The sequence below is a fragment of the Clinocottus analis genome, unplaced genomic scaffold (genome assembly GCF_023055335.1).
Source record: "Clinocottus analis isolate CAN_PGR_092001 unplaced genomic scaffold, fCliAna1.0.p SCAF_2, whole genome shotgun sequence".
Taxonomy (NCBI): Eukaryota; Metazoa; Chordata; class Actinopteri; order Perciformes; family Cottidae; genus Clinocottus; species Clinocottus analis.
In genome coordinates, this window is record NW_027175931.1 from 13,831,956 (window position 1) to 13,856,242 (window position 24,287).

General features: G+C 40.9%; 1 protein-coding gene across 3 annotated transcripts; it reads left to right on the forward strand.

The window, feature by feature from the left end:
• Positions 1-499: 499 nt before the first annotated feature.
• zgc:162698 (Transmembrane protein 87A-like) lies at positions 500-18,279 on the forward strand. Of its 3 annotated transcripts, none has more exons than XM_068585061.1 (21): positions 500-717; positions 1,570-1,642; positions 2,176-2,273; positions 4,226-4,345; positions 4,466-4,522; positions 5,047-5,115; positions 5,226-5,285; positions 6,645-6,786; positions 7,393-7,454; positions 8,515-8,698; positions 8,801-8,900; positions 9,133-9,226; positions 9,339-9,416; positions 13,440-13,548; positions 13,627-13,685; positions 14,122-14,225; positions 14,330-14,403; positions 14,593-14,654; positions 15,649-15,701; positions 15,788-15,818; positions 17,483-18,279. In XM_068585061.1, the coding sequence occupies exons 1-21, from the start codon at positions 607-609 to the stop codon at positions 17,522-17,524; spliced, it is 1,782 nt and encodes a 593-aa protein (XP_068441162.1). In that variant the 5' UTR covers positions 500-606; the 3' UTR covers positions 17,525-18,279. The 3 variants fall into 3 exon arrangements, with proteins under 3 accessions (XP_068441162.1, XP_068441160.1, XP_068441161.1); XM_068585059.1 differs by having other exon boundaries at positions 5,047-5,114; positions 5,210-5,285; XM_068585060.1 differs by lacking the exon at positions 9,339-9,416 and adding an exon at positions 12,893-12,961 and having other exon boundaries at positions 5,047-5,114; positions 5,210-5,285.
• Positions 18,280-24,287: the final 6,008 nt, after the last annotated feature.

The following is a 24,287-nucleotide window of genomic DNA, read 5'->3' on the forward strand; positions in this document are numbered from 1 at the left end:
TTTTGTTTAACCTCTGTCAGTTTGCCGCTTATCTTTGTACCATTTCAGTTATTCACTGGACTTGAACTGCTTAAATTTCAATAAGAGCTGGAATAATGGGGTGTACATTTTAGAGTAAATACAAATAAAACCTACAAATTGTAAATAAGTTGTAAAAAAATGTTGTCTTTTGTTGAGATCAACTCCGTGTTGATGCTTTCCTCTGGTCACGGCAGTAAACTACATCAAAGCATGTCAGACACCATAGCGTAAATCCACTTTCGTTTAACACTTTCAAAATAAACATGGACTAGTCAAGCTAAAGCTACAGAACAAAAATAAATGTTATTATCATGGTTGCGTTAATTGTTATCTTGTGGTCACAGTTAGAGACAACCCCACATTTGTCAGCGGTAATAATGCATATTCTCGTTGTATTTCGAAGATAAACAGCATCTTTATAAAACTAATTATTAAACTTCCCCCTGCCCCTGAACGCATCATTCCTCCACAGCCAACGTCAGCCCCGGAACCAGGAAATGTTGCTTCTTGTAAGCTTCTTGTGAGTTGTCGCGTTGGTTTTAGCTGTTTCTATTCTTTTGTTTTTGTTTTCTTCCTGGGTCACAAATGGCGAGCTCCGCGGGACCGGGCCTCAGGTCATCGGCGCTACTGTTGCTGCTGATCGGAGCGGTGGGTGCCGTGTCCGAACCGGGAAAATGGGTCGTGAACATCGATAGCGTGAGTTTACTGTTTGTGATGTCGTCAGTGTGTTTCAGCCATTGATGTCAAAAAGAGAGCGGTATTAGCGTTAGCTGATAGTTTGAGTTCGTGTCACAGGTTGGACAGGACGTTACATGTGGTGTAAACGTAGGTGGTACAAGTGGCGTTAAGGTAGATGGTACAGATGGTGTTAACGTAGTTCAGGTGCTGTTATGGTAGGTGGTCCAGGTGGTGTTGACGTAGTTCAGATGGTGTTAAGGTGGGTCAGGTGGTGCTAATGTAGTTCAGGTGGTGTTCAGGTGGTGTAAAGGTGGGTTAAGTGGTGCAAATGTAGTTCAGGTGGTGTTAAGGTGGGTCAGGTGGTGCTAATGTAGTTCAGGTGGTGTTCAGGTGGGTTAAGTGGTGCGAATGTAGTTCAGGTCACAGAAGTGACACACAACACAATACATTAACACACATATTGTAAGTAAAAATGTGAGTTACTTGTTCTGTTCCCTGCCCAGTGTAGTGGTGGATTGTAATCATTTAGTTTAGGATTTGGGCATAAAAATGGCACAGCCGTTTTAATTAAATTTTTTAAAAGGCCACTCAAAGCAGCTCTATAAGAGAGCATGTCTTTCTTCGCAAAGTGTTTTATTTTGATAGGGTTTAAAAGTTCTAAGAGGTCAAGCTAGTGTGTCACAAGTCTGTAAAATGAGTAACATCATATTACTTTTTTCCCTTCCTATTTCCTAGTCAGTTATATTCCACTAGTGAGTGTTTTTATGACACTGACAAAGATTAGGTTTAGTTTTTCTCTTATGTATGTTGAAGCATTGTCAGACTGTTACCAGACAAAGTCTGATCATTTTTGTGGTTTATTTGTTTCAGGGAACTCTGAAGAAGACAACCTTATTCTTCTTTACTAAGACTATGTTCAACAGCAGTTCTATCCATCTCAGACGTAAGTAGATAAAGACGACAACCCCTCTGAGTCACATCGCCGCTTGAGTGGCTCTGTGTGACCCGAGCATCGTCGGCGCTGCTTCGCAGATGGCGAGCATGCTGAATATCTGGAACCTATCGGGAAGTCTGTTGGGGAGCATTGGCCAATGAGAGCGTAACACACAGGATTATGGGAAACACGGGACGAGGGTTGCCTTTAACAATAGTAACTGTTACTGTATATGTTGCATCTACAACACGGACCAAAGTTATATTTGCATCTAGAGGAAACCGGCGATAACTGGTAAAGGAATGTGGACCTCTTTGTGAACTCTTGCATTCACAATAAACTCTGCGGATTGTTACACAAAACCCCCCTACCCCCAAAAGATCCTGTCCCATTGGTCCGTGTGGAAACCACAACGACCTCAAGCGTGAACATGTACCGTTACAGCGATCTGTCCACTTTGAATGTGTGAATTGGCTTTTGATGGCAAACTCCAGACGAAGAGTGTTCCTTTTTAATATTATTTATTTTTCTCCCCCCCTCAGTGGTGTCAGAAACCTGCAACTCGTCGTCCCCCGTCCACCTGAACGTGTCGTGGTATCTGAGGAACTCACACTGCTTCAAAGAAGTCGCCAGCCTGAACGTGAGAGCCGCCGTTTTCTTCTCCACTGTACTGGAACTGTTCAGATCCCCGGCCCAACATCTCGAGTGCAGATCAGTACCTCTGGTTTGGTCAGACTCCAGGTCTGCAACACATAAAAGCATAAAAGACATTTAAACATTGCCTCGACGTATTAAGCCACATCTTTTTTAATATTTAGAACCAATAATATAATATAATTATAATAGGGCTGAGCAAAATAATGCGTTGACGAGGGCTGCAACTAAAGATAATTTAAATTTTTCGATTAATCGTATAAAAAATAATAATTTTAAAGCATTAATTTGAAACATTTTATTACAAAAACAGAAATGACAGACAATTTCACAGTGCAAAAAAATCTTAACAATAAAGAATTTATAAAAAATAAAGAAATAAAAAATTAGAAAACTTGATTTGTTTGAACGTCAGAACTTGTTCCCTACACTCACAGACATGCACACTCACAGACACACACACACACTCAGAACTCAGAGAACAAGAGATGATAATCCAGAAGTAACCACTCAATGTATCAACGGATAACTTACTTCACCTAAACAAAGGTTATTAATTAGATATCGAACTACAAATCCCAGCATCACTTCCTTTGCATGAAGCTACATTATATCGGACTGTTGAACGCAGGTCTGCAATCTGCATTTCAGAGATATTTACGCGTTGCTTCTCTTGAAGCTTCGCGGTATTTTAAAACGAAGACGTTATCTAACCCATTCAAACACGGGGAATGAACGACTAGCTAGTGAGATAACGACAACGGTTAGCCTATCTGTTAAGTTATTGTACACGCAACGCAACTATGCAGTGACATACGAGAGGCTACAAAGGGCTGCAGAACCTCCCGTACCTTCCTTCTGCTGCTCTGTGCTGCGTTCCACTGTTTTGTTCAATACTCAAACTTCTCCGCAACTTATTGAGTGGCGTAATAATCGCGCAACACAACAAATCAATAATGAAATTCGTTGCCAACTTTTTTAATAATTGATTTTTATTGATTTTATTAATTCGTTGTTGCAGCCCTAGCGTTAACGCAGCGTTAACTTCTCAATCCTTTAACGCCGTTAATTATTTGATCATGCGTTTACTGATTTTTATTTTATTTTAGCATTCGGAGGGGCTTATTACTGCCACACACGGGTGCTTCACTTTAATCTTTCCAGACAGCGTAGTTCAGAACTAGTTTCTGTTCTCCAAGTGCAGGCTTGCGCTGTCAGCTCTGTGTCCAGATTGAAAGTTAATCGCGCATTGCACAAAGCGCCTGACCCCGCCGTCTGATACATTATGGCAGAGCGCTTCTGGGTCTTTACTCTCCTCTCAAAGAGGAGAACTTTCCACACATCACAAGATGTTCAGTGCACTTGTCCAAGCCAAGGCAGACTGGACTTTTCTCACTGAGGAAGAAAAACTGAACTGAACTGGAAAACATGAAAAGCGCTTACCGTATTGCTTTTGTATAAAGTTAATCAATTGCTGGGCTTTAATGTACATCTTTAAGTAAAACAAAAAACTGAACATGGACAGAAAAATGAGTGGTTTGTCCCTAACAGGGACCCTTACTACTGAACACACTGTTTATGTTGTTTATGTTTAAATCAGTGTAGTTTTTCCTCATTATTGATCGGACATCCTCAATCCATCGTATGTACTTCTGTAAAGTACGGGTTATTTTTGCCTGGAATCAGTCTGAAGAGGTTCTTTTGGCAATAATGACCGTCTCACTGCACAATATTCTGCTTATAACACGCCTATTTCCTAAAGAAATAGATCCTTTGACACAAAATATTGTTACATTTTTTAATTTTTTAAATAATTATTTCAATTCTTTTGCTAAATAAGAAACGTTAAAGGATAATAGTCTGCTTGCTGTGTACCACAGCAACGGTTTGATTTTCACATCACCAGCCTTGTCTTTTTGTCATGTGACTCGTCTCTAGGTGGAGAATGCAGGAAATTACTTCAAATCGAGAAAGGTCCATGATAGAGGAGGAAGTGGATATTATGTTTTTCATCAATATCCTGTCTTCACCTGCAAGCCAAACATAGGCCCCGACATGGTGACACACACACACATATTAATATAGTATTATATAAGTAATAAGTGAGTGTATATGGTAATAATTATATATATATATATGTATGTATGTATGTCTGTGGGTGTGTTTTTTACAACACAGTTTGGCCTGAGTGACTTTGAGATGAAAACCCGACTGACAGAAGTGACGCCCCAGCAGGTGAGACACGTTCTGCTTTCGTCCCAACCAGAGCTGCACAAAACCAAGAAGCAGAATCAAATGAACAATCACAGTTCAGCTGCTTTGTGGCTCAATAATGCACACCTATAAACACTTCTGGTGTTTTCCAAAAGGAATCCAGTAAATTCAGTTACACTGGAATTTGTCTTTACAAACGCAACTTATTGTATTTGTCTTTGCAAACTCCACTGATTTTATCATGAACATGATGACAGGACATATATAAACAAATAAGGCCAGTTGTTTATTCTGGCATCATGTAGTTCCCATGTGTGACGTGCACGTCAACACATGGCAGAAATGTTCAAGTCGTACGATATGTACGACTTGAACAATATGAGCCGCTCTGTGGCAAAGGCCAGCAGTCGACGGCGAGGAGTTTCGATTACATCCGGTCAGCGTCTGACGTCTGGAGTGTTCGCCCATTTAAAAAACATCTCATGTTGCATCTTTAAGATTAGTTTTTTTGTCATTATTTACTGTTAAAAATGTTTGTTTACCAGCCAACCACAGAGAAGACTCCAGGTCGGAGGAGAAGAAGTGATGCATCTGAAGAACCTCCGAAGCTGAAGGTATGCGTGTCTTTGAATTTGAGAAGTTCTTTGTCTATTTTAGATTTAATTGTTAAATGTCTGACTCGCTGATTCTATTGCTCTCTGTCTTTCCGACTACTGCCATGCAGAAGAAGGGGGATTCCGCCAAAAAAGGAAAAGCTTCTGTCCCTCCTCAAGTGGTCAATCAGGTCTGTTCAGTGTGGGCAGCTAAACTTGTTCCAGCAGGCAGAGCGGTTGGGAGGTTCCTGGTTATAATTCAGGATATATACAAATTGATCATGTTTGGACTGAGGAATACGGGACATAAAGACGCCTTACATGGCTGTGGTAGGGCAGAGACCTGTCTATCACCTTGTAGCCCCTGAAGCACCCCCTGCTTTATGGTCCGATTAACTCTAAATGACCATAATTTACTAAGTGAACATCATGCTGTATTGTAGAATACTTGAAACTACAGATTGAGACATAAACTCATGTTTACAATGTTTACTGAGGGAATAAATCAAGAGAGAAGTAGAGTCATTTTCCCATAGACTTTTATACAACCAGAGGAGTCGCCCCTGCTGGTCAGTAGAGAGAATGCAAGTTTAATAATAATAATGGTTTGAATTTATATAGCGCTTTTCTGAATACTCAAAGACGCTTTACATAGGAAACATTCACACACTGATGAGAGGAGATACCATGCAAGGTGCCACATCAGAACTATCTAACTTTCATACACCGTAGGCACAGCTACGGGAGCAATTTAAGGGTCAAGTGCCTTGCTCAAGGACACATCGATTGAATTAAAGGACGACCCCTGCTCACCACTGTGCCACGGTCGCAACAAGTTTAAGACACTTGACTCTTCAGAACCAGATGTTGCTGCCGGGCTGTAACTCAAACCCGGGCTGTCTCTCTGTGGTACCGCTGCCTTTTAACTCTTTATTCTTTTTTGTTTTTATCAAACAAAGGAACTTTCTCCCCCCTTGTCCTAAAATCGTCATAAGTAGATACTAGAGTACATCCCTGCAAACTATGCGCGGACCGTTTGTGTACTTTCAAAGAGTACTTCGATTGACCAGGGCATTTCTGGGGGGTAAATTATCCCACATAACTTAATTTATATTTCTCAAAAGGTTCTCAGTCCCTGAGAAAAAAGGGTTGAAAGAAACCTGCTGTTGATTTTCATCAACCTTTTTATTGAGTCACTTTCTCTTTGATCTTCTTGTATACAATCTCTGAAGGCCACACTCAAAAATGTACTCCATAAGGAAGTCGATATCCTCAGCAAAAAAAACGGCACTGCACAGGAAACCTTCTTTACACTAAACAGTTCCATAAGAAAACAGAATCCATCTTGTCTGATTGTTCCTAATCCTTTACAGTGACAGTTTCTGTTTCTGCCATCTGGAACCCTCCTTGAACTCCTACTGGATCAAATCAATAAACCCAAACACTCCTTTGTAGCCTCGTCCATCTCTGAGTGTTTCTACTGTTGGGTGATGTATGCTCATGCTGCATAACCAAATAAATAAAGTTATGGCCTTGTCTCTTTTGCTCAGATGGCTGATTCTCCTCACCTCGACATGGTGGCCGAGACCTGGGAGGACGGACCGTACATGTTCATCCTGAGTGTTCAAGAAGTCAAAGACAAGAGCAGAGCCCTTGACCCCGCTAACCCTCCTACGCCTTGGAGTCTAAAATGTCAGTCACTCTCTCACACACTCAGACACACACCCACCCACACACAGACACCCCTACCCCTACCAATACAGTGCAATGTACTACCTGTTGAATCATTAGAGATTTTCTGTTTGCACTGCTGGGAGGCTGATAGGGTTTCCGATACCAGATGCTAGATTTACTTGCACCATTATCCTGTGGGTTTTTATGGATGTTGCCATCGTTGCCCTTTTTTAAAATGATTTAAATGATAGTTAGTGCATTTTTTGCAACAGACTAGAGCATCACAGTGCAGTGCACACTTTGAGCTAAAATCAAAGTAACGCAGTTTTGTTTGACAGATGAGTGAAGTTCATTCTGCTAACGACTGCTCACTGTGTTTGTGCAGTTCATTCGCGATGTTGTTGCTTGCAACCCGGTGTGGCTCGAGTGTTTTAAGATTGCACAACGGGTCAGTATTGAAAGGTGGCGTACATTACCTATAACAGACAAATCACATGGATTTATTTAGCAGACCCGTGCAAATCAGCTCTGAATGTCCTAAAGCCATTGCTAATGTCCTGGCGTGAGTTTTAGAGTTTGAATGTAGAAAACCAGTTGATCTGATCCATCTGTTTGTGTTTGCAGTGCATATCCGCATGATGGGTCCCCATGACTACATATCAGCCTCTGAGTGGCCGATGATGGTGGTAAGAAGACACATATTCAAAGACAAAATAAGCATACATAACCAACACATGTGTTAGTCTGTCCTATTCTCTGGAAACAATGGGATAGAAAAATATAGATCATGGGAAATGTAGGATATCGACAGAGTTACTCTTTTAAAAGAGCATCTAACCAAAAGAAAACAGTCGAGTGCTGTGTTTAACTCTCCAATCAGGGCACACAGGATTAAATGAGCATTGCTAATCACGATTTAATAAATCCATGACAGAGATTTAAAGGTTGACTTAATTGTCATTCATACTGTCAGGGCAAGTGCAGAGCAGAACCAAATTATGTCGCATACAAATCGGATAAAATTGCACATGATAAAGATGAGTTATGTGTTACTAATTTCTCCCTGCTGTCAGGAGCCAGTGCAGCCACTGCCAAGCGCAGTGCCACCATGAGTATGTCCAAGTTCAATTCATTTAAACTCTAAAAAACACTCATTTTAAAAAGCACTTAAAGCTATGGTTCTGATGTCGAGGTACTTATTGGTAGTCAAGGTTAAAAAGGTCTTTATTGTCATTGTACAATGTGATTGAGCAACACAATGCAGGATATAATACCATTGAGCTCCATCAGAAAAACACAAAAAGAAGAAACCTTTGTTTCTCTTTAAAATCCTTTTCGCAGGCAGCTCTTCACCAATATCACTGATATCACTGTTTTAATCAGTTTTAATCACCTGCTGTTTCCCTGTGCTGGACAGAATGTTTCATTTATAGAAACATCTGTTAAAGTGTACGCTACAAGTTTGGTGTCCGCAATATTTAAAATGTAGCGTACGTACACTTGGTGTTTTTTTATTTTAAGTGTCTAAACTACATTTTGATACTGGCCCGGTCGAGAGTAGCATATTGCTTGTATCCACGTCTATTTTTACACCTATTGTGGTATACACTAACTATGGATAAGTACCTCATACAACCCCCAAATAAACAAACTATCCCTTTTAAGAATCTTTGTTATATCAGACTAATGTCTTCTTTACTATTTCCCAAAGTCAATATTGTCAACCCTCTGTGATCTTGTCTCCAGTTCTACATGGTCATGTGCATCGTGTACGTGCTGCTGGCGGTGTTGTGGTTGGTTCTGTCGGCATGCTACTGGAGGGATCTACTCAGGATCCAGTTCTGGATCGGAGGAGTCATCTTCCTGGGCATGTTGGAGAAAGCCGTCTACTACGGCGAGTTCCAGAGCCTCCGATACGAAGGCTTGTCGGGTAGGTGAAGACACAGAGCCGCTTTCTCCGGTATGGTCGAGGGCGAGTGTTTGACACAGTGGAGCGTGGAGAGATAACCTGCTGTCATGTGTCCTCCTGCAGTCTGGGGGGCGGTGGTGTTTGCCGAGGTGCTCTCTGCGGTAAAGAGGACTCTGGCCAGGGTGTTGGTGATCATCGCCAGTCTGGGATACGGCATCGTGAAGTAAGTTTTCCTTCCTCATGAGGTTAAATTCCTCACTAATATGTTTTTTTATCCAATTTGGTCTCAAATCCTTTTCATTTCAGATGAAGACTACAATTTGTTCTATACTATATCCAACGGTCATTTTGAGACAATCTTTGAGTCTATAACATGTACAAAATGATGAGAAATGCCTTTGACCAGTTATTTTGATGTGACGGAGTCGTAACACTCCTGTCTGTCTGCTCACCAGGCCCAGACTCGGTGCATTGCTCCACAGAGTCGTCGGAGTCGGTCTGCTCTATTTGGTCTTTTCCATCGTTGAGGGGATGCTACAAGTCAATGGTGTAAGTCGTGTGTGTGTCTGTATCTGTGTCTGTGTGTCTCTGTCTCTGTGTCTGTTTCCGTGTGCATTTGTGTGTGGTGTGTATATGTGTCTAACTTGTTCTCCCTCTCTAGGATCGAGGCAACAACGACATCAGTAAAATTGCTTGTGACATAGTGCTGGCCTTCATTGACTCCTGTGTTGTCTGGTGGATATCCTTTTAACATGTGCACAAATACATGTACTTCCACACGTTCAATTAAATTTATTTTGTAGAGACTAAAATCACAAATTTGCCTCAGAGCTTTGTAATCTGTACACTAATAGCGGGCCGTGAATTGTCTACCTGCGAATTCAGTGCCCGGCGCCGCACTGTCATCAGTATATCCATCAGCAAGTCCGAGATTCTAGGTTCTAAGTTCCAGCTTCTCTTCTTCTTGGGTTTTAATGCAGATGGAATCCAACAAAAAGTGCATTACTGCCACATACTGCCACTGCAGCACTGACCAATCACAGCACACGTTAATGGTCACGCTGGACCCTGGGGCAAAACACACTTTCATAATGCCAGCAGGCCTCGCCACTGATATACACATACGATCATCAGCACCTAATAAATAATTAAGCACCTTTTTACACATTATTATGCACTTTTAAAATAATAATTAAAAAAAAATGTTGTCCCAATTATATAGTATTATTTGAAATAATAACAATACATAATTCTAAACTCTTTCAGATTAAAAGAATCAAATCAAATTTCAGAATTTTGAGTTTCAAGGATTTGTTTTTCTTCGCACATAATTTACAGTAAATTGCATGATATTTTCCAAATACAGGTCTAAATTTACTGTCATTTATGTGTGCAAGTATGTTTATTAATTTAAATTAGCTAATTGTTATCGTACCATCTAGTCGTACCATCTTCCTGAGCTGCTGATGTTGCACCAGCTGCCACCAGAGGGTGATAAAAGACTAAAGCCTGCTCTGTCCTCTGTCCGCCTTTCTGTCTTTTTCTGTTAATTTGGATACTTCCATTAGTGGAGTTTGTTCTACACAGAGGTGTACCTTTGACTTAAATATGATATTTTTGTGTCTAAAAGGTAACCCACACTGCTAAACTCTGGCAAGATGGTTGATGTTAGACATATGGCTGAGGTTAGGCATTGACCTTGAATGGTTAAAGTTTGGCATTGATTTCAAATGGTTCAATTAAAACTTGACCTAGAATGGCTTAGTGTTGGCATTAACCTCCAATGCCTAAAATGAGACATTGCCCTTGAATAGTTGAGGTAAGGTATTGACCATGGTCACGTTTCCCAGATTCGATCGTTCTTAAGGACTTAAGAAGGCTCGAAAGAAGGTTTGGCTAAGAAGGAGCGCTAAGATAGGAGTGTTTCCCAGAAGCGTTCTTAACTGCCTTCTTAAGATCCTCCCCAAAGAAGCTTCCTAAAGGCTGATTTATACTCGGGTTTTACGCAGAAACGCAAGACACACATCGCCGACCTTGCGTGGTCAAATCGGCCATTTTGCGTGCTTGCGTGCTTGCGTGCTTGCGTGCGTCACCCCAAATTTCTGACTATCCGTCAAAGCGACGCGAACCATACGCAGCCCGGGAGGTTGCGATTGGTCCGATAACCACATCCTTTCTGAGTCTCGCATTTCCGGTTTCATAGCATAATACCGCTGTTTTTAAAAGCCATAGCAGAAACACGAACAATGGATCTTGTTGAAGAACGTTTGGCTGAAGAGGTCCGCAAATATGAGCATTTATATAACTCGTCTGGCGGAGTGTAAGGACACGCAGATGGAGGTGAATTCCTGGAGGGAGATATCTGTGAACGTCGGTGTGCAGGTCGATTCTTAAACGGTCATTGCACCACCTACTGTTCTGGCGTATGGAAAACGCAGGGGAACTAAAAATCAAAACGAGTCCGTCAATCCGGCTGCGTGGCCAGCAGCAGTTGGAGTTGCAGAAGTATAATTCAGCCTTTAAACGCTCTTAGTGGGAGCTGTCCACCGCCGTGTTGCTGAAACTAAATCAATCAATGCCAGGCAAATCGATCACCCACCACTTTATCAGCGCATAAATCACACACAACACACTGTGGTCCTCACACACAGGTGCAATTATGCTATGCGCACGCGTGTGTGTGTGTGTGCCATCCACGACACCAATCACCCGGGGATCCCAGCCATGGCATATAATCCACGGTGGACCTGGTGGACCTCGTCCCATGTGGTGGTCATTCTGATGTGTGTCCGCATGGCGCAGGAGGATCGGTGTCACGGCTGCCAGACTCCATGAAACCGATGCCTTGCTGAGGCCGGTGCCGTCCCCCACCACCTCCAGGAAGCTCCCCACTGCGTAATAACGCAGCAAGCCAGGAGCTACACCTCTGGGCTGAGGGCAGAATTGCAGCGGGTTGGCCTCTAGATGTGTGGTGACACTAGCGTGACGAGACGTTGGATCTCAACGCGAGGAAGCCGGTACTTGGACTGGACAGCCCGGTCTGACCGGGGGGGGGGTGCTGACGCTCATATGCATTTATGTAAACCATCTGACTTCGCGCACGCCGATGCTGTTGGTTAGCATCGAGAATATGCCGTATTGCAGCCGTGGTGTCTCTCACGTGGACTTCAGCAACGCCTTTAGACGTGGAGCCTCTCTTGATGAGGTTCCAGCCGAGTTCAGTTACACCTGTCAGTTTCCCTGATATCTGTGAAATACCACAGGGTTGTTGATGTTTTATAGCTAATGTAAACTCATATGTAGATGCCGAATGTGTGTGAAAACGTAATGAGTGATAGTAATGCTGATTCATTTTATTTATGTAGCTACAGGAACACATTGGCAATTCTTTATTTTTATATTGTTTTTTTTTCTTCTTACGCTATTTTTCTTGCGTCAGTGTTCTACAGCTGTGGGCGAACATTCATCATTACGCATGGTTGTAGTATTCGACTGCAGTGAGTGTTTGGTCGCTAAGAAGGCTGTTAAGAGTGGGTCAGACTGATCTTACATGTCCTTCATAGTGGAGATCATCTTAAGCTAAGAACGACTCTAGGAAACATGTCCTTCTTTCATAGCGCTCCTAAGAGCGTCTTAACGAATCTGGGAAACGCGGCCCTTGAAAGTTTGAGGTTAGACATTGGCCTGGAAGGGTTGAGGTGAGGATAGGTCAGGGGGCAGAGTCTCGCAAGAGTTTTTGCATGTTATGGCAACTTGTGGGTAACAATCTATTATTAGTGCACGATTGGTACTTGGTGCACTGTATTTTGCCACATTTGTCAGTGGGAATGCCTTTATGCACTCAAAATAACAAGTTTAAGTACAGAAGGTGTATGTAGACACAGCATGTATGTCCTGAGTCAGGTTTCTGCTCGTCTTTTGCGCTGCAGGTTTACAGACTGTACTTTGGTAAACCTCACCCATCTAGTACACCCATTTCAGCCAAACAGAATTAACTGCAGTATACTGTCTGCATTTCTGTTCTTTACCCTCTCAACTCTCTGTTTGCCTCTCCACACTTCTTCATCTTCCTCATCGTTGTCTCCTTCGTACAATCCTTCACCTTTTTTTTTCATTCCACATCATGCTTTTCCTGCACTACCTACTCTCCCCTTCTTCTTTTCTACTGTTGTTTTCACCCTTTTGTCTTCCGTCATTCTTTTTCTCGCCCTGTAGGCCGAAGGTGATGTAGTTCTTCTGGCTGCTATTCCTCTGGCTGTGCTCGACTCTACTCTCTGCTGGTGGATATCCGAGACTGGGTCTTCCCCTTTTTAGTAAAAACTAAACGTTTATCTCTTTCTCTTAATGTCCCTTTTTTCTGCTTTCTTCATCCCTGCGTATAATTTCGTGTCCAGCAAAACCCCTCTCAATGCTAATATCATGCAATTAACCAAAGTATATAACTATTTTCTTGTATTTTCATGCGCCTATATTCACAATAGAAAATCTTAGACTGTCGACTATGTGCAGCATGTAAAACTTTAAGAACTCTTTGACCTGCGCTGTCTTGTCCCTCAAGCACGTGCTAACCTCACCAACTCAGGAGTGTGGGACAGGAAATATCTCAGGGGTTTTAAACCTTTTAGTTTGGGCTTCATTGTACAATCATTTTTTTATGAAGAATTGGTCAGACACGGCGATCTTAACTTGGAGATGAGAACCAACAATCTTGCTCGTAGTGTTTGTTTCACCTGTCGTTGATGTTCCTTGACTGTGTCGTCACATCTTTGTGAGTCTGGCTCAGACAATGAAGCTGCTGAAGCTGAGGAGGAACGTGGTGAAGCTCTCTCTCTACAGACACTTCACCAACACGCTCATCTTCGCTGTTATAGGTACAAGAAAGAAAAACAGACTTTATTGCCTTCTGAAACTCATTTCCCTTCTTTAATGCTAGTTTGTGTGTTTTCCAGTGTCGGTCATCTTCATCATGTGGAGCAGCAAGACCTTCACGACGTCTCAGTGTCAGTCTGTGAGTACATGAGAAGGGTGGAGTCTGAACTATGTGGTATCTAATTGTTTCCCCGACCCCTACAATTCAGCCTTCTTTTTTATTTTATTTTTTTAAAATCTTCGTTCATATACAACAAAATAGTTTCGCCAAATATCTGTTGGTGCAGCTCGAATTAATTCCGGGGACAATTTTTCATTTTCGGTCCAGGGAATGTCACGTTCTCATGCTGAACTCATGATGTCCTTTGAGTAGCCTGAAGACCCCATCGCTTATGTCACCTTTCATATTTTTTGTCATCAATGCACAGTTCATTACCGTCACAACACTTTTTTTTAATATATTTTTTTCAAGTGAAATTTGGATTCTTTTCAAGGCCAGCAGAGAAATAAATGTTTATCCACTGTCATTTTTGTAAGAGGATACATTATTCTCTTTTTTTCTTTCTCTCATTCAGGACTGGAGGGAGCTGTGGATAGATGACGCATTCTGGCGCTTCTTGTTCTCCATCATCCTATTGGTCATCATGTTCCTGTGGCGACCATCAGCCAATAACCAGAGGTAAGGGGTGGACATGGTCGGTCCCGTCTTATTGACACGTTCTCTCATTCCAACTGCAAAGTAAAGTCGCTCTCTTTCTCCCTCTCTCACTGCGTGTTTGCCAGGTATGCCTTCAGTCCACTGTTGGATGAAGAGAGCGAGGAAGAGGAGCAGGAGCCCATGATGAACGAGGCTTTCGGTCAGAAACCTTCCTCCTTTTACTCCCTTTCTTCCTTCTTTCCTTCCTTACCTGTTCCCTCTTGTCTTACCCTCCCGTGTTATTTCTGTCTCACCATCCTCAGTGCCTTCCTATTTCATTTTATATTCAGTTCATTTGTCAGTTAGTTATAACTGGGTGTGTTTGTTTTATTTCCCTTTGTGTCTACAGAGGGGATGAAAATGAGGGGCGGGAAAAATGAGACCAACGGCACGGCAAAAGCCAACAAGGTGGTAAGTGACCATTTTTAACAAAAATAAAAAAACATTATTACAGCAGTATTTTTAGTTCCACTTCAGATTCCTCAGATTGCATAATTTCACTGCAGCTCTGAGTGTTAGTAAGATGTGTAGATGTGTTAGTAACGACAGATGCATTCCTAAAAACATACCACTACCACTCCTGTACGCTGGCACACGCTCACACATGTGCTATCAGAGCGTACAGCCCATTTCACCACATGCTGCACGCGGATGGTCCGCTCTTCCAGGTGATGAAATCTGCGTCATGCGGGGCCTTTGCAGCCTGAAGTAGAATTTGAGCTTTGGTTTGATTTCTGGGCTCTTCGTAGTTTCTGTGAGGATGAAAGATTTCAAATACAGGGACAGCTCAGTTATCTTAAACGGAGTGAAACAAAGCACCAAAATGACTAATTTTAGTGATCTCAATCATGTGGAATATTATTAGTTTGACATCAGTCAGTCGAAAGTCCCACATTTAATAGAGTCGTGTTTTCTTTTTATGAATTTATGGAGGAAAGCTGTTGGAAGAAAAACTAATTTACACTTAATCAGTTAGTGTTTCACTGGTATATTAAGACTTCTCATCTTACTGTCTCTGTTTAATCTTACACACAAGCTTGGGATGTCTCCTTCCTGATAGCAATGAGACTGGGGAATCTGTATGTTTCAGTCTGACAGAACGTACAATTCCTTTGTTATCATATGACCATGCCGAGGCCAATCTAAAGACGTAATGGTGGCATGTAGCCATAAGGAAGTCATGGTGGCCTCGGTGTATTGATAACCATAAGCTATTTAAGAAGGAAGTGCTTCACTCATTCTTTGAGCAGTCTTGGATATGCAATTTGTCTATCACCTTGTACTTCTGACTCTGCTCCTTCCTTGCAACAAATAAATATTCCTGTTTTAATGATTTTACTCCGAGCGGTCAAGTGAATTTTTCTAACAAAAGCTCATATATCAGCTGACTTTGTTGTTTTTCCAGGACGAGGATCTGAAATGGGTGGAAGAGAACCTCCCTTCATCAATGGCAGATGTGTAAGTCGTCATGTTGACACTGATTATTACATATGAGAAAAGATCACACATTAATATTATTCCAATCTTCTCCCTTCGCCTCACAGCGCCCTGCCCCCCCTGCTGGACTCTGATGAGGCAAGTCTACTGGGTTTCTCATTTCATTAGCAAACTCAGATGTAACCCCAGACTGACAACCACATGAAGAGTAATAACTTTCATGTGATCGGCTGTGAGTCGTGATCACATTTACACACCGCATGATGAAAATAAGTTGTTTACAGTATATCAAGTAGTATATGCAGGCATTTCTGAAAATACCTTGAAGAATCTCTTTAACTTGAACGCAATAATAATTCAAAGCAAGACAAAGACCCTTTAACAGAGACGTTTATTTTTTATGCACTTTTCAGTTCTTTAGATATTAATACTCGTTAAACTATTCGTGTCCTGCGAAAATACAATCCCAACTACCGGATGTTAACACCACAGAGGAAGAGAAAATTATGGGATTTGCTATATATTAAACTTAGTTTATGTTATAAATAATCGGCACACATATATTTTTCTACAACAAGATTTGTGTGTGTGTCACAAACATTGTTTATTGTTTATATTATTGTAGTTCTGTGCTGTAAGCAGCAGGGGGTGACAAATAATTGAGGCCGAGAGCAGCTGTTGCCACGGTTACGTCACACTGTTGTTTATCCTCTTCTCTGTGGTCATGGCGAGCGGAACAATGTGACTGCATCATCCTGTGTGTGTGTGTGTGTGTGTGCGCGCGTGCGTGTGTTGCTATTGATGCTTAGACATTAACGATCATCTTAAACACAAAAATACGAAAAATTTAAGAAAACATTTTTCTGATATTAAACATTAAGCCTCAGTCCAAATCTCTTTAATATATATTTAATATCTTTTTCTTATTTTATTTCCCCTCTGCTGACCGCTTGCCCTACTATTTTCCAAATTATTTACTCTTTGATCTCCAAGCTGAACCTTTTTTTTCTTTTTTATAAATGATCCGGCAATCAACCAAGTGCCTCTTATGTGGAATCAACTTCTTATGTAAGCTGCTGTATTAACAATGCGATATATTAAAATCCTTAGATGGTATAAAGTACTTCCTTTATGGCATTTTTGTTGTGAGGAAAGGACACAGGATTGAAAGGAGACGGGATGGCCAAAGATGGGAGACATGTTTTTGAATTAAAATGGCGCTTACTGAAGATCTTTTCTCTGTACAAGTCGTCATAATTGAAGGTTGTAGCCCACTTATTTATATATCATATATCATATCAATGATTTAAGTTTTTATTTAACTACAGGGTTTTTGAAACGTTATTAGATGATGAAATTAATCTTTAATCCTTATATGGCAGATTATGTAATGTAATGCACGCTTGTTATTTAAGAGATGAGTCTGACTCTAACTTCCACATCATCCCTATAATAGCAAACAAAGTAATTCATCACAATTAAGAAAGAAATTAAAGATAATAAGCTTTTCCATTCCACCACCTCCATGCCCTGATGCTCTTTTGAAAACCTCACTAGCATCTGAGCACAGGTTTGTTTTTTATTCCTCAAAAAATCTGATTCCTTCAACACACACACACACCTTCACATCATGCCTCATCTTGCACATATAACCACAAATGGCACACTTAGTTCTTTAAATTTTTATGGAACAAATAAAATAACTTTTTTTTTCATTTAGGAGATAGGTGAAAAGTGTTTGTCTGTCTTTTGTTGCCACCTATCAGCTGACACTGTTCTCCACCTGTTTTCCCAAAATGCAGGAAACTTTGACGACCAAGTTTGAGATGTCCAAGATGGAGTAAAAAGCCGAAGAGGGAGGATGGAGAAGAGTGTTTGTGAAACCGAGGGTCTAGTGAACAGACGGGTGAATAATAGAGGTTAATGTCGGTGTACGAGGTGGATTAAAAGAGAAGGTTTCAGAGTGATGGACAAAGTGGAGGATGAACGAGGGAACGCAGAGGAGAAGTCTTGCTTTTATCTGTGTGTGGTTTACCTCCTGACTTTATGAGCTTTGTAAGCCTTGATTGTATAAACACTGGGAGTAAAAACGGTCACAGCAGCACAAAGATCTTTTTATTTTCATTGCCTGTTAGTATTTATATTTCGATATATGATATTTTTTATTTCTTTTGACAAATTTGATCTAAAGAGGGGCTCGTTTGCTTTTGCTCATGCAGACATGGGATTTTCCTACATTGTCTCATCAGACAATTTGTGTTTGAGGTTTTCTGTCAGTACCGTTGAGTTTTTGTTGGGGAGTTGAATGAGAAAGAAGATTTTTTTTTTTTAAATTAATATCTAAATTGCTTTCGGTCCCTTCGGTTTTGGATCCATATTTTTCCAGCTTTGGCTCTCGTGTAATTTGTATTTGAACCATTGAAATTGTTCACATTTTGGTCATTTTATACAGACTGTGTATAACAACTTTCTTGTGTTATTGTTTGACTTTTTTGTGTCTTTGTAAAGGAATGTCTGCAACGAAAGCCTGTGATTGGCTGTTCAGTCAGGTAAATTGAAGATTTACGAAATGAAAAAAAAGAAGTTAAAAATTTTTTTACATTCTGTTTCTGTGTCTTTATTCTAGCAGCCGCTCAAAGAATGTCAGTTGGTTGGTCCAGCACTTAGGTCATGACTGCAGCAACTGGATAGATTATTACATTTTGTAGAGACGGTTATGTTCCCCACAGGATGAACCCTGAGGATCTTTTGGTGACCTTCTGACTTGTAGCATCACCAGCAAGTTGACAATTCTTTTGTACTTTTAATAAGATACATATGGATTAGATGGATTTACCCACTCTTCATGGTTTCCAGAGGATGAACCCCAGTAGTGGCTGTGCTCACCCTCTGACTCTGTCAATTTGTGGTTTTGTGTGAAATGTCTAAACAGCTATTAGATGGTTTATCGGGTCAAAATCTAATGATAAAGCAATGAGGGAGGGACGTGTCAAAACTTTAAACACGTTTAATATAAATAAACCTGGAACAGACATGATGCCGCAGGGTTCAAGCGTGTCACGACCTTCCTTACTCACCGATCGTCAACGAGAGGCCAAGCAACCGGCACACCACTGCTTTTTTGCAAACTTGCCTAAACCAGTGGCATTTCCATTAGTTTCAGCTGTAAAATGTTAGCATCATCAAACATCTTAGCATACGAACTACACTTTGTTCACTCCATTGTCTTTTTATTTGCTTGATCACGCGTTAACATGACTGCTGACGGTATCTTCTGCATGAGTGTATTGTTTTCTATGACCGAAGCCGGTCTAAGTGGCCTGCAGTGCGTGTGTCAGCCTGCTAAGTGTTGACAGCGTGTTGTCTGAATGTACCAAATGCTCCATACATCATCCCGTTCTGGCGGAGGGAAAAGTCCACTCTCCTCTCTGCTGTCAGCTCCATCGGTCTGCAACAGCTAGCGGTTATCAGGTTCATGAAATAGATGGTTGTTGTGTTGTTGCACACTCTCATGATCCTGATCTGAATATATTTCATGTCTAATTCCATATTTATATTTACTTGTTGCTGCTCTTATGAGCTAGATTTTGATAAGACATGTTTGACAGCAAGTAATACATCTGCAGGAGCACAGGGTCATTACAACTGAAAAATGTGGCACTGTCTGTATTGAATGCTGCGGTATAAAATCCCAAAGTAATGCAAGTGTTTGAATATTTTATTTATTTTCCTACCCAAATTTCAAACTTACTACAACAAAATATCTGCCACAGTGTGAGACCTTGGAGTATTTATCAAAAAGAAAAGTGATAAATGCTTTTAAGATTCAACCCTCTGTTCCTTTTTGAAGTCTGAAATGTGGACGCAGGCTATCACACTTAATTTAAAGCGTTTGTGATTACCTTTGCCTCTAATCGGCCGGAAAAGACGTGTAGGTTTTGTATCGAGGGTTGTCGTCTCATTTCGGGCAGCAACGCTTCAGTTTGATGTCTCTGGATTTTATATTACACAGCAGCATCTGTTTGTCCTCCAGCAACACAGTGATTATGTTGAGTACTGTGCTGTTTGATTTGTAAATAAATCACAAGTCTATCATAACTTCTTGGCGAGTAAATTATTCCCTTAATTTTTTATGTCTGTTTTTTATTTTTTTAAGGAGAGGGTTGTGAAAAATGTAATTACAGTTCTGGGACCTTACTGTATCTCCTCAGAAGGCCCTTAAGAACATGGAGCAAGAGAGCATTGTAAATCAGAATCAGCTTTAATGCCCATGTACATTTTCACATATATGGAATTTGACTCCGGAATCTGCGCTTCGTACTTCTTTTCAACGCAAGAGCTAGATATAAAAAAGATAAATATACCTTAAGGGAACAGAAAATGATAATCAACTGTACTTGCATAGATCTCTTCTAGTCTTCCGACCATTTATAACTATTTGACACTACATGACATACTCCACACACTGAAAGGAGGAGCTTCCATGCAAGATGCCAAGTGCCCATCAAGACTAACCAATATTCACACACTAGTCACAGGGAGCAGTTTGGGGTTAAGTGCCTCGCCCAAGAACTCACTGATCGGGACGAGAGCAGATGGGGATTCAACCACCGATTCTCTGATTGAAAGGCAACCCTGCGACTGTGGCTCAGTGCTGAGCAGGGATCGTCTTTCAATGAGAGGATCGGCGGTTGGATCCCCGGCACTGCCAGCGCATTTTTGATGCGTCCTTGAGCAAGACTCTTAACCCTAAATTGCTCCTGTAGCTGCGACTACGGTGTATGAATGGTTGATTAAACTGATGTGGCACCTTACATGGTGGCTCCTCCCATCAGTTTGTGAATGGGTATAAATGGGTGAATGATGTCATGTAGTGTTAAAGCACTTTGAGTGGTTGGAAGACTAGAAAAGCGTTACACAAGTACAGGTCCATTTACCTGCACTACCGCTGACCCACACAGTTGCCCACAATGTCCCTTTACTGATCAGCAGCCGGCCAAACTGCTGACCGCAGCGGTGCAGTGTGAAAATACCAGCTTCTTTATCCTTAAACCATAATAATAGGTGTTCTCATGCCGTTGATAATGCGGTCACACTGTGAGTGTGTCGCAGAATTTATTCAAACGTGTGTCATATTTCACCAACGGCATATGCAAAGATTCAGGTTGAGCTCCTGGGTGAAGCCTGAAATCTTTCACAGAGGCGTTCTCTAAACGTCCCTCCAAGAAACAGGTAACTGGTTCCTTCCACATGACTTGACAGCGTGTCCATAAACCCCCTGATAGGGCGATGTTATAAATGAACAGCCTGGTCAAATGGAAATGTAGAATCCCAGAGGGGCGCTTGTTATGGCTGCAATCTGCATTTTGGGGTAAAAATTCTATATATTACAATTTGGGCTGCACAACATGCATCTATTGCTACGCTTTACACGTTGTTTGAAGTCGCCCACAGCGTAACGAGGAGCTAATTCACCATATGTTGGGCCTCCAGTCCACTTTTCTTACTGTGCAGTGTAATAAATGTTGCACTAACATCATCCCTGTGCTTAAGATGTCTTTACACTTGAGCCCAAATCCTCCTGCGGACAATATGATCTAATGACAGCAGCTCGCCTAAAACGCCAGTCAGTACTTTACTAATCGCTTCACGTATTTAAATCTGCTAATTTCATTTCATCTGAAGTATACAGAATGAAGACTGGTATTGCAACCCAGCACAGTAGGTGTATATTTAGCAGCTGTTGTCTTTATGTTATAATCCTGAGATGTAATCCATCTGTTAGGCCTCTCTCTCTCTCTCTCTCTCTCTCTCTCTCTCTCTCTCTCTCTCTCTCTCTCTCTCTCTCGTTCTCTACCCCCCCCCCCCCCCTTCATGTCTTTGACCTCAACTGTAACCCAATGAAAGACATATCTAAAGACGAGTGTAACCCAACATGTTCTCCATCTGCCATTCAAAGCTGCTTCCAGTTGACGGGGGGAAGGGAGAGAAGGGGGGGAGCGCTCTGTGTTGGTCTGGGTTTCATTGCTGTTCATTCCCACACAGTCAAAACTGACCCACTCTGGCCATTACGTCGTTTTTATATCCCACAAAGCATCAGATATCTGGAGGTTGTTTTAGTTTGTGTGTGTGTGTGTGTGTGTGTGTGTGCGTGTACGTGCGTGCGTGTACGTGCATGCGTGTACGTGCATGCGTGTGTGTGCGTGTACATGCGTGCAGCTACTCTACTCTGGCATTACGGCTGTAATAACATAATCCCAAAGATTTGGCCCGACAGCAAGACAGTATGCTGCCAATTTCAACCGACAGTAGGGAATTATTGTCTCTACGCACTTAGCAGACGACTAGACATGTGTTATTATTGCTAATGGGAGTCTCAACATGTGGCCTGCCGACCCTCCGAGGGCCACTGACTGTGAGGGAATGAAGTTTGGAGGAAAAGTGATTGCTTAAAGTTCAGACATTCCTCTTAACTTGACATATATAAAAATTGTTTAAGCTCTTTTATTTGGTACATTTTTCCTTTTCATTCATTGCACTTTACGCAACTTAAGGCTATACCTGCAATTTACTGCCTTTGTATTTTTTATTTTTTTTGGTCTTTCTATCGTAGCATTGAAGAACATTAGATCATAATTTTATTAGAACTTTAAACTTTTATTATAATTTCGTTCCCCTACATACTGATAGTAGAATGTCCACACAATTCTACCTTTGACATGAATACAACGAACATATACGTTTATAATGCTGGTAAAATAAAATGAAATCTTATTTCATTGAAATTAGATTGTCAAGAACATGATCAACATTTCCATTCACCTATATATTTTTATAAATGCAAAAAAGTCAAAACAACCAAAAGCCTTTCTCACATGAAACGTGTCCATTTCTTACACTGAACATAAACCAGATGTCCGCCTTCCTGACTAATGAACGATGAATTATTTATCACAGAGTTCCACAAGGTTTTGGTCAGCTTGTATATGTTTCCTTTAGGCAATATTATCAGAAAACACTTCATAAATGTTCATTGTTATAAATCATCTCTCATCTCACATGCTACGAACTTCCTCGTATCTGATGTGAGGGTCCCATCACAGAGGATGCTGCCTATTGTACAGATCAGTTAGCCCTCTGAGGCAACATTTGGGAAATTTGTATAAAGATAAAAATGTACTTGACTACAATCTGTCTCTATTTTACCAAGACTTAACTCTGCAAAATGTACATAATCACTAAACTAAACTACCAATTTACATAGAAATACATCAAATTACCATATAAAGTACAATTTCGCTGTACATTTCCACTCTTTACACTTGCAAGTTGTTTAAACGAGTTTGAATTTGGATTAAATTGCATGAATGTCAAATAAAACATAAAATAATTTCAGGTTAATTGACATGAGTTCAGAGATTCTGAAGTCTACAGAGCCAAAACTTAACAAAGTAAATATGTTTTACAGATATCTGATTCACTAACAGACACAGTGCTGTTTGCAAATACCAAACACCACGAGCAACCTCATGCATTTTGATAAAACATTTTTTTTGCAAAGCAAACCAACAATGTCGCTATTGACTATGGATTATCAATTTGAATTATTTATTCCTATGATAATTTTATAAAATAATGAAAATTTCCTCCTCCTTTCATTGAGCTTGTAACCTCCATTGGCCGGCAGCAAATGTTCTTCCTTCTTTTCAACTTTTCTCTGTTGTCTATTGTTGAAGGAAATACACACAAAAGAGAAAGGTGTGATTCATGTTATTGTTGTTTTAGAAATGTAATTCATGGTTCTATTATATTGCTGCCGGACCAGACATTTTATACAGGAGGAGAGCAGGGAGCAAACTTTGTTTTGACTGCAGTGAAAATGTTGTTTTTGAAAGGCCAACAAATATGGATTGAAGCAGAATATGAAACAGATTTAGATAAAAGTTCAATTAAAAAACATGTTGACAGTTTTTGAAATCATTCTATCTATCTTCTTTTAATCAAAGTTGACTTTTGGACCTCACAACGCTCTGGCATTATTGCAAATGTTTGGATCACTGGAGTCTGAAATGTATTGAAGTATGATTCTAAAAAACACCAATAACACAAGCAACAAAAAGAAGCTGCACAATTTTAGAATGGACTACGCTATGAAGGAAGCTTCAAACTATCTGGTACACTTCTAATACAATTATGATACAAATTACCTGATGGATGTCCCTTTCACCCTTGCTTCTTCACATCCCACTCATGGAGGTTTGTCCAATAGTGCCATCCAGTCTCATCTCTCATCAGGCCTGTCCTCCTCCTCCGAGTCTGTCATTCTTTTTGATGCATGAACTTAAATATCATACAATTTGTGTTATATATTTTGTAGCTTACCTTACTTACCTCAGGAGACAAAACATTCCCCGCCTTGCAGCCCAAGCCTCCTTTTCTTCCCCCCGTCAATCAGGTGGAAATACTTGTGTCACTTTCGCCTTCCACCTCGGACACAATTGTCAGGCTTTTTTTCGAACAGCTGATTGCAAATAGCAGCCATGCGCCTGTCCATTTGGAATGATTGGGATTGTGTGAATCAATAGTGTCCAAGGTGGAAGGCAGAAG

Coding starts and splice junctions, on each gene's coding strand:
- zgc:162698 (XM_068585059.1), top strand. CDS start 607: ATGGCGAGCTCCGCGGGACCGGGCCTCAGGTCATCGGCGCTACTGTTG. Junction 4,346..4,465: donor CAAACATAGGCCCCGACATG/GTGACACACACA, acceptor TTTACAACACAG/TTTGGCCTGAGTGACTTTGA. Junction 13,549..13,626: donor GCTCATCTTCGCTGTTATAG/GTACAAGAAAGA, acceptor TGTGTTTTCCAG/TGTCGGTCATCTTCATCATG.